The sequence below is a fragment of the Erythranthe guttata genome, chromosome 10 (assembly GCF_056151865.1).
Source record: "Erythranthe guttata isolate IM_541 chromosome 10, IM_541, whole genome shotgun sequence".
NCBI classification, from domain to species: domain Eukaryota; kingdom Viridiplantae; phylum Streptophyta; class Magnoliopsida; order Lamiales; family Phrymaceae; genus Erythranthe; species Erythranthe guttata.
In genome coordinates, this window is record NC_142542.1 from 13,143,259 (window position 1) to 13,154,032 (window position 10,774).

Consider the following 10,774-nt stretch of genomic DNA (forward strand, 5'->3'; position numbering starts at 1 on the left):
TACACATTTGAGGTATGTTAAAATAATTTCAAGGTACATGTAGTATTAGTAATTACAACAGCAACCCTGAAAAAATTAACGAAGCTAAGATTTCATATCGTGTGGACCCAAATATTAATTGGTATTGTAAAATTTATGTTGCATTTTTTCTTATAAGAAAATCTATGTTTCAAATTGTTGTTCCTAGTTATAATTTAATTAACTCATCTCTAACGTCGACAGTGTAGGGTATACTTAAACACAGTTGAAATAATTTAGCGCATAGAATTATACATTTTACTAGTGTATCTGGAATGTGTACTAGTTCATAATATTACATGTGCAATACGTACAAAACTGCAGTGAAAAGATACATAGGAGACTTGGACATAAATTAACGGGGCTAGGCTAAACTAGACTACACTAAGCTATCACTTCAAAAAAATCAGTAATCTTCCTAATTGCTTTCCTTTTATGCAGATAAAAATTGCCCTAATCCAGGTGGCAGTCCCACGTGGAGATCAGGTCTAGAGATAGAGTCTTGTAGCTCAATCCTTGTTATTATAATATCAACTTAGGCCCCGTTTGGTTGCCAAGATAAGCCATGATTAACTAAATAGTTGGACTTAATTTGATGTTTGGTATCCTCAATAATTTGCCGGGTCGATCCACCAAAATTATATAATCATGGCTTATCTTGTCTTATCTTGGCTTATCTTGCCTTTTAATGAGTTTTTTTTGTTGGACCTTTCTAGCTCCAATAAAATAATTGGGTCTCATTAGATTATTTAATCTTATCTTGGCTAATCTTATATTGTCAACCAAACGGGGCCTTAAAGGAATGTGAAAAGGGGAAAGTACAGTTTGCACCCCTGAACTATAGGTTTGTCACAAATACCTCCCTAAACTACAAAACATAGCAAAATAGCCCCTCCGTTTTCAATCCGTTTGTGTGTGATGACGTGGCTAGTTGATTTTTTTCATTTTTAATTGCTTTTATGGCTGCACCCTATTTTTGACGTTCTTACCCTCAATTTACTATATTTGTATATATACGCACGTATTTATGCACATAAGCTCATTAAAATACAAAAAAAAAATATATTAAATCATATTACCAATAAATTCACCAAATTAAACAAAGATTCCTTCTTCCTTTTTTCTGTTAAAAAGTTACCACAAACATAATATTAAATCCTATAAATCATGATAATACTATAATGTAGTGTTGGAAATAAAAACATAATTAATTATGAAAAATAAAAAAAATAAAACCCAACCATCTTATGCTTTCTCTTCTCCGACGGCTTATGTCTTCTCCAGTTCAAGCGCATCAATCGCTAATTATGCCTCCCAAATAGCGAAATCAATTCTCCAACGACTCTATCCCCCGATGACTATCCAATTTTACCATTCGGGAACCCTTGAAATCTGTTGGCAGGAGTCGGCGGGGGTTTTCAATTTCAATTTAATGAGGGGGCGGAGCGAACGACGTCGTTGAAGGTGCTGAATTAATAAGATGGTTGGGAATCGATGGCTGAGTGAACGAGGTTTTGATCCTGTGGTGTTCTCGCGGGCCTAGGTTGTAGGTGGACGTCTACGATTTCACCATGGAGGAGATATGTGGGGCCACCTTAGCCGACCTTCGGGGAGTGGAGCTGAAGTCAATTGACGGGTGAATTTTTATATAGGAGTATTTTTATGATTTAGACACATTTTATAAGGTTAATTTCTACTTTAAACTTCTATTTTTTTTCTTTTGTATGAAACTTTATAGATTTTTAGTATTTTTTTAATGGACCTGTATAGTTTGAGGGGTTGGTAAATGCAGTTTCACAAATAAGAATTTTTTTGCTTTTATATTCAGCTATACATCTGCAAGATGTTTGTAATTTGGGCTTATTTTATATATATCCCATTGGGCCCTTTTAATTGGATGGGTTGAAAGATAGGTATCGATGAGATATTTAGTGTTGGGATTAAACTCCAGAATTCACAATGCTTGGTATGACTTTTGGTTGGCAGTATTGAGCTGAAATTAATAATCTCATGATGAACTATACCGTGTTTTGTATAGCTGATAAACTAGTTTAATGTGGGATTATTTGCAAAATGGTTGTAATGCCCCTGAAATAAAATATTTACCAGCCCTCGCAACTTCTTTAGTTCCAGAGGATGCAGAGATATGCCTCTTTCACTTCTAAACCCTAAGTTTTTCCTCCGATAATTGAAGAAAAAATCCCGACTATTATATCCCGTTTTACAATGGTTTTCCCGTATGAGCGCCAGTTAGACTTGACCACTGGTTCGGTTAGAACCGGAACCGGCTGCGAAAAACCCGATTCGGTTCCGATTCCTTATTTTCGGAACCGAGAACCGACGGTTAGAACCGCGGATTTACCTGAAAATATTAATATCCTCTCTCTCTCTCTCTCTCTCTCTCTCTCTCTCTCTCTCTCTCTCTCTCTCTCTATATATATATATATATATATATATATATATATATATATTTAAGTATTAAGAAAAATAGTTTCAACGATCAAATTAAACAAAAAAAGTTTTTACGTATTTAAAATAAAATAAGTTTTTCAAATTACTTTCCACTTAAAAAAAAAAGGAACTCTTTTTAAAAAAAAAATTAAGTTTTTTAAAGTTTTTTTTTAAGTTATATATATATATATATATATATATATATATATATATATATATATATATATATATATATATATATATATAAAATAAATAAAATTATTAAGAACTGGACGGTTCTGCCGGTTCTAACCGGGAACCGAACCAGAACCGGTTAGGAATCGAACCGCAAGGAACCGGATTTTTTTGGTTCAGTTCCGGTTCTTTCAAAATCAAAACCGGAACCGGAACCGGAACCGAACCGAACCGAACCGAACCATGGTGAGGTCTAGCGCCGGTAGCAATACTTTGTGTATGAGTTCGAGCAGCAACGGGTATGGTTGATTCCATTCAAATGGCCAACAACAATAATTTTGTGATTGCGGTTTATAACTCGCCTTACAAACTTCTTGGACTCCTGCGAATCCAGGTCATCAGTTCTTGACTTGCGCAAAACGGGTACGAATCCATGTCTACCTACATGTACAAGTGAAGCCTTATTGTTTGGACTTTGAACTGCACTGTATCTCCATATTTCATATGTGTGGTCTTTCAAACTCGTTATCACACGTGTACCTGTTAATTTGGTCATTATGTATAATTAATTTTGTCATTCCCTAACATTAATTTTGAATGATCTTCATTTATCCTCGATATTTTTGTAGTAATTCAATATGATATACATAAGGTATATTTGCGGAAACTTGTGTTTGCGGAATTAGTTGATCTAATCTGGATGTATTTTTCGGTTTAGATGTTCATGCATTTTTTGTGTAATTAATCGTGAGTTTGATGTGATAATCGGTATAATAATCAAATAGCTATCAAAATACAATTTAATGGTGAGTTGAGTATTTATATGTAATATATTTGTAATTTTTGTATGATGTAAGGGTAATTTCAAAAATTCACATGGGTTTAATGGTGGGATAATTAAAGGGATAGTTGTCCAGCCGAAATTGGCTTGCCAACTAATAAATCAAATGGGTGATTAAATTAGTGGGGCCGGATGTCAAGGATGGCGAAACATGTGAACCAAATATTGTACTATGGGGTACAACAGATCCCATCATGCCTAGTAATGCTAATCAAAAGGGCCCCTTAGGTGCCTAATAAATTAGGAAAAAACTCAAGCTGAAATCATCTTTATGGGTATCCCGTGGAGAGGGGAAAGTTCTATACTACCCTTACTTGCATTCAGTATTTATGGTCATGCGTTTTGCACTTTCGCTCATTTGTTTATTTATTTTATTTCTTTAAAATAAAAAACTGTTTGTTTATATTGTTATTTTTATATGTATATCTTTTTTATTAATTTTTTTATTTTTTTTTAAATTTGTTTTTTTTAAATCGATATATTTACTGTACTGAAAATTAGGACTACATGTAACTGTAGTTATAGTAAACTATAGTCATTCGTAGTAATGTTCTTTCTTTTTACCCTATTTTTTCCACCAATTATGTACAAACACGAATATGGACGGTTATAACAAAAATCATAAACACCAACAACACAAATTCACAATTTAAATATTTATAATATAAATCAAGTCATAACCAACAAACACAAGTCGAAATACACAATTGCATGCATATAATAGTATGTTACTATATGTTTATAGTAATGTATAGTAATGTGTAGTAATGTATACAGTCTGTAGACACAACAACTTGAAGCTTATATGTCAAAATCATCAAATTCGTCTGCAACTTCAACCAAATTTTTTGGCACCTACAAGGAGAGGAAAAAAATTATAGAAATAAATTTGACGATAAAAAATTGAACAAAATTGTCATCTAAATATAGATCTCGGCGAGAGGAATCAACGGTGAGTTCCCCGTTAAATCTCCGGCAAGACTCTTCGTCGTCGAAATATGCGCCGACTGTAAAACAACTGTAGAAACAGATCCAGAGATCCAATCTGTATGAAATTACCCAAAAAAAAAGGAGTTCGACGAGTTAAATCTAACGGTAGTTAAACCATCGAATTCCGACCACCGGAGAGAGAATTGTGACTTAGGGAAGCAACATCGCCAGTTGGAGACATATGGGGGCGAGATTTGGATCTGAAAGTTGAGAGAGGAAGAAAGAGACAGTTGTGAGTTGGCTGTGTTTTAAAATTGATTTTAAAATGGCATTTTGGGTACTTTAAAGTGGCCGGTGAATATCCCAAATTATTATCAAAATGGAGAGGATATGCTCCAGGATGTAATTTACTTAATGCTTAATTCCAATATTTTCTATATAAGGGGTTCTAAACTAATCCCTTGTAACTAGCCCAAAAATTAAGATACAGGTTTTCTAGATGAACCCGGTCTCTCACAAATACAATTTCATACAGAAAAATATTGTTCCTTTTTCATTCATTATCCATCAACATCATTGAGATGATGGGTGTGAGTCAACGATTAACCGAAATTTTGGTAGAAATATAATACTAAAGACACCCAACATATATCGTAACTGAGTTGAAATTAATATATAGTTCAACCTATGATGCAAATATATAGCAACTAACGTCTTTGCATCTTATTCGACCACACATTACATCGCCGTACATAATAAAACACAACGAAACGAAACACGTATATCAAGGTACTTCGACGCCAAAGGATGGACATGCTTTGAATGTGAAATTTGAAATGTGAACAAACACAATGGAATGCGGATTAACTTCTACTGGCCCTGAGCCAAAAACCGCCTCAACGGGTTCCATGATAGGTATAGCGCCAGACAGTGGCGGATCCAGGATTTTTGCCAAGGGGGTTCGAAATTGTAGAATAAAAAATTAAAATATCACTTTATAAAAATAGTGGACCAAAAATTTATAATTTATAAATTTTAGGTGAATTGTGGAAATATTTAAAGACCAAAAAGTTGAAAAATGTTAAGATTTCAAAAAAATTCCATTATTGTGAGGGTGGGTTTCGAACCCATGACCTGTTAATAGAAAAAGACATATCTTTACCACTTCAACCAACTACCTTTTCTGTTATTTTATGTATAATAGTAATATTTAGTGAAAATCAAGGGTGTGCAACTGCACACCCTAGACCATGGCTACATCCGCCACTGGCGCCAGATGAATATATCCACGATCAATGGTTTACCGTTGAGTAAAACGGTCTTGCTTTGTATGTTCCCTTCCAAAGGGGTGAGGTGGTACTCTTGTCTAAAATCAAATAGTCGTTCACCGTCATCGTTTTCAGACAATGAAAGCTTTACCTCGGCAGTTGTGTTGCCGTCTAGGTTTATGAGCAATACGACAACTCCATGCTGCAAGATCATATCATATATGTTCAAATCAAGTTTCTTCTATTGAAAGTGGGACTTTGAAAATTTTATAAACGCATCATGCATGTACAATAGAGGATAGCTACATTATTATTTTTTATTTTTTTATATATTTTATATAAAATATATTTCAATTGTGTCCATAGTTTAATTAACTTGAATCTAACTGTGGGTATACACAGATTAATCTAGCCATGGGTGGCACAACTGAAATGCGAGGAATTTTTGCCAACAAGAATACATTTTAGGTCAGTAATTGTATAAAAAATAAAATAAAATAAATAAAATGTCAAGATAATATTGGGTAAATTACAATCACCCCTGAGGTACGGTCAAATTACGAAACCCCCCTCATGTTTGGGTAATTACAACCACCCCTCAACTATAAATCTTCTTACACGTCCATCCTTGCGGTTTCAAATTTAGAGAAATCTTCTAGATTATATGTAATATTATCACTTTTGTACCCGTTTTATCACATTCGAACTCCACATTTTGAAGCAAGATGATCATAATATGTGTTTTTTGGCTTGTATATATTAGATTGTGGTGCATCTCAAATTGTATTTTTACACAAAAAACGAGTACAAACTAGAGCACATTCCACGAAATCTAGATGATTATGTTGAATTTGACACCGTAAGGGTGGAGGCGGAAGAAGAAATCAAAGTTGAGGGGTAAATGTAATTATCTAAACCAGAGGGATTTTTTCGTAAATTGACCATACCTCAGGGATGGTTGCAATTTACCCGATAATATTATAATTTTGTAATGAGGCACTGTCACATAAATAAAAATAAAAAATAAAAATAAAAAAGGAAAAAAAAGAGAAGGTTCCTATATGTTTTAGAACTTACAGGATTCTTTGCGCAATGAGCATATGCACGGATCTTACCACTTCCTTCAAATCTTGTCCGCAAAACATGTTTTCCCATTAAACGGTGCCAAAGAAGCGCGCTACAAAATAGTTAGGTGTGTGAATACCTATGTAAATAATAGTAAGATATCCGCGGTCCATATAAACCTGTAGTAATCGGGATTCGGAAGAAAAGTGGCGGTGTCAAGTAAACCATAGTAGCCTCCAACTAATGTCTGTCGACAAAACACCTTTGTGTCATAAGTTGCTGCCAAACCCAGTATGTCCAAATACCTATATATATACATATATAGTTAACTCATCCGTTAATTCATATATACATAATACAATCATCAACAATAAAATACATAATATATAACTATTTCATTCATGCATGCACGTGTGTAAGTAAGTTTATACGGCGTACCAAAAACTAAAGACAAAGGTGTTTGTTACTCCATCACGACCACTATTATAAGCTCCTCCAGACTCGCTAACCCAGCCAACCGCCGATGTTCCTGTTTCCTTCAGAAGCTTCTGGAGGTTACGGAGTGGAACTACTCCACTATCCAGCACCGCTGGATCAAGTATTTTGTTTATTGTAAGGTCCAGATCAGACCCTAAACAAAATATGGTCATAAATGGTTAATTAAATATGATCTAATAGATCATTATGTGGAATGACTACTTCAACCTGAAATTTAAAAAACTCTTAGTGATATGAATGTTACATTTTGTTTGTAAATAATGATTTAATTTATACGTGTATATATATATATATATATATATATATATATATATATATATATATATATATATATATATATATATATATATATATATATATATATATATATATATATATACACACCTAAGTGGCCCGCACGGTCGTGCCAAATTTAGCCTATTTTTGGCACGGCCGTGCTAACTGTAGAAGTTGGGCAGAAGGTTTCGGCGATTCTCGCGCGACCGTGTGAGAATTGCACTGATTTTCGTGCGGCCGCGCCAAAACACGCTGGAGACAATTTTGGACTTTTAAACATACAAGGAAACCTAAATTCTTCTACCAATTTGGGACATCTATTTAAGGGCAAACCAAGCACGAATCAAAGAACTTTGAACACAATCTTGGAGCAAGAGGAGCGAGAGAACGAAGAAACGAGGACGAAGGCCTGATGAATCTTCATCATAATTCTTCTTTCACCTATCTTTTCTTAATCTATGACTTTTATTACTTTTATTATGTTTTTCGTTATGAGTAGCTAAGTTTTTAATCTAGAATTTTGTTGGAACCCTATGTGGGGATGGTGAACCCGTTTTCTTGAGATTATGCAATTATGATTTTATGATTATTTCTTCTACTTGTTATGATTGTTAGTGCATGAACTTGATCAATTTATGTGTTTTATCTGTGATTATTGGGATTGACTCGACAGAGCTATTTTGATAATTAGACGGTAAGTATAAGAACCTTCGAGTAGTTTTCACCGGATGAGTGTGTCAATTGCATGTGGTGTCGTAGACATACATATATCACCTTAGGTAGCCATTTACGAAACTTGTTAGTTAATGCTTTATTCATAATTGGTTTGCATAGACATATAGTGAATCGTTTATGAATAATAGACTCATAATACACGCGACAGCGGGTTATGAGTAAATTAGTGTCTCGGGTTAATAATCATGAATCATATATATCATAATTGAGGGGTTTTGGGTGAGCAATTCTTGCATAGGGGGAAGATAAAATCCTAGGTTCATTTTATATTGATATTTTCTCGTGATTCTTTGCTTTCTTAATTAGTTTAATTGTTTTATTGATTTAATTCGACAACCTTGCGTAGGCTGGATAAAAATCATAATTGTTAGAATTTGGTACTTAGGATTAGATAATTTGAGTATTCCCTGTGGGATCGACATCCGACTCTCACGAGTCCACTTTTACTACTTGTTTGCGATACGTGCACTTGCGTGTTAGGTATTTAGCCCCAACAATATATATATATATATATATATATATATATATATATATATATATATATATATATATATATATACCTGCGCCAAAGCCAAAGATTATAGATGTGTTGGCTAATTATATTTAGTGAGCCTTTTGATTTTTCTAGGTATTGTTGAAATCAATCACGTTCGAAGAGATTTTCAGGAGCCATTATCCGTGGGGCCCTTATCTTTGCTCGATAAATTTTTGTTATTAATTTGCGTAGAGAAACCGTGTCTCGGGCATACTGCTCCGCATCCACGAAAAGATATATTGCGATTCAACCTAATTCATTCCCTGCCAATAAATTTAGAATGGATCAAATAAGTTTTCTTATATTGATGTTGGGTTCATAAAATAAACATCAACAGAGTGCGACGATTGGTTAACAATGAGCAATCAAATTACTTATATGTGTAAAGAATGGATCAATGAATTTTTTGCTTGTTGGATTTTATTATTGCAAAAACTCATTTTCTTGTACATACTCCCTCCTTTTATTTAGCATCGTTTCTGATGCTCTCTAATTAATTATGATTTTTTTTTTTTATTAAATAGTCTTCATTTGAAGGAAAAATAATTTTTATTTGACAAGATCAAAATAAAAAAATAAAATAAAATAAATAGTGAAGATATTGTATGCAATAAACGTCAGTAGACACTAGTAGAAAAATGGATTTTTACTACGATCATTAACCGTAACAAAAGATATCAAATTCATAATAAAATGGCTTTTGCTACGCATTTGCTACAAATTTGCCCGTAGCATATACGGGCGTGACAAAAGCTTTGCTACGGTAAATGGCCGTACCAAATACTTTTTTGCTACGGTAAATACTAGTATTTACTACGACTTCAAAATTGTTCCATAGTAAAAAGTACCTTTTATTACGATTTTTTACCGTAGCCAAAAATTTTGTAGTAATAAGCAAATTTTCAACTAGTGAGAGTGAGATGATATTTCTTACCAAGATCCCAAGCAAACACATTGTAACCCTTTTCGACAGTGTAACGAATAAACGATTCAACATTCGAATAATCCCAACGACCCTTGGCAACAAGTGTATCATTCGCCGGACCAAAACCAGTACTGCCTTCCTCAATCGTTTTTCCATTTAGCGCATTTATTCCGAAAGTAAATATTGCCCTGAAAATTAATGAACTCATTTAAGAACATTAACATGTAATTATACTATGAATTAAAATTTGTTCACAAGGAGCTGAACAACATATTGTTTAAACTTTGATATATATATATATATATATATATATATATATATATATATATATATATATATATATATATATATATATATATATATATATACTTTGATGTGCCTACTTGTGATTTTTGGCCTATAAAGGTCCAAATCAATCCAATTAGTAATAAAAGCCAATTACCACCTACTACTAAAATTCCATAGGATTTTAGTTACAATTCATTGTCCTATATCGGATGTTAAGAAATTTACCTATTCCATCACCTATAAATATGTGATTTGACTCATATAATAAGTTACACACTATTTGGGCTATTAATTAATATTAGTTGCTTATATTGAGATAGTTTTCTGATTTGAGCGTCGGAGGACAATCGTCGGGCCACCCCCGACGTGTCACATATTGTTTTCAGCTGTTTTGTAGGTTAGTGAGTGGAGTCGTCCCTTTGACTACATCGGACAGGTGGCAGTGACTCTCGGCATTCTCTACCCTTGTAGGCTCAAAGACTCTTATGTTGCCCAATCGACATTTGAGCAGCATCATTTTGGCGTCGTTCGTGGCAATGCAAACTAGATCACGTATCACATAAGGAGGTGGTCAAGGCAGTCTCAACCCGCCCCCTCAAGGTGCCAGCGGGATCGCGGATCCGCCTCGAAGGAAGAGAACGACGAGAGCGGCCCACCCAGCGAGGTCTTCAGAACCGGTCATTCAGATGTCGGCAGAGGAGTCACAAGACATGATGAATGAAACGGCGGCCAAAGCAGCAGCTTGGGCAGCGATAGAGGCGGTGGCGCAA

At 34.1% G+C, this 10,774-nt stretch overlaps 1 protein-coding gene across 1 annotated transcript; it reads right to left on the reverse strand.

The window, feature by feature from the left end:
- Window positions 1-5,198: 5,198 nt before the first annotated feature.
- On the reverse strand, window positions 5,199-9,924 carry LOC105956966 (heparanase-like protein 3). Its single transcript, XM_088824673.1, has 7 exons — window positions 9,726-9,924; window positions 8,828-8,892; window positions 7,186-7,382; window positions 6,927-7,052; window positions 6,760-6,859; window positions 5,698-5,884; window positions 5,199-5,344 (listed from the first exon to the last, which is right to left on the reverse strand). The coding sequence occupies exons 1-7, from the start codon at window positions 9,922-9,924 to the stop codon at window positions 5,199-5,201; spliced, it is 1,020 nt and encodes a 339-aa protein (XP_088680799.1).
- Window positions 9,925-10,774: the final 850 nt, after the last annotated feature.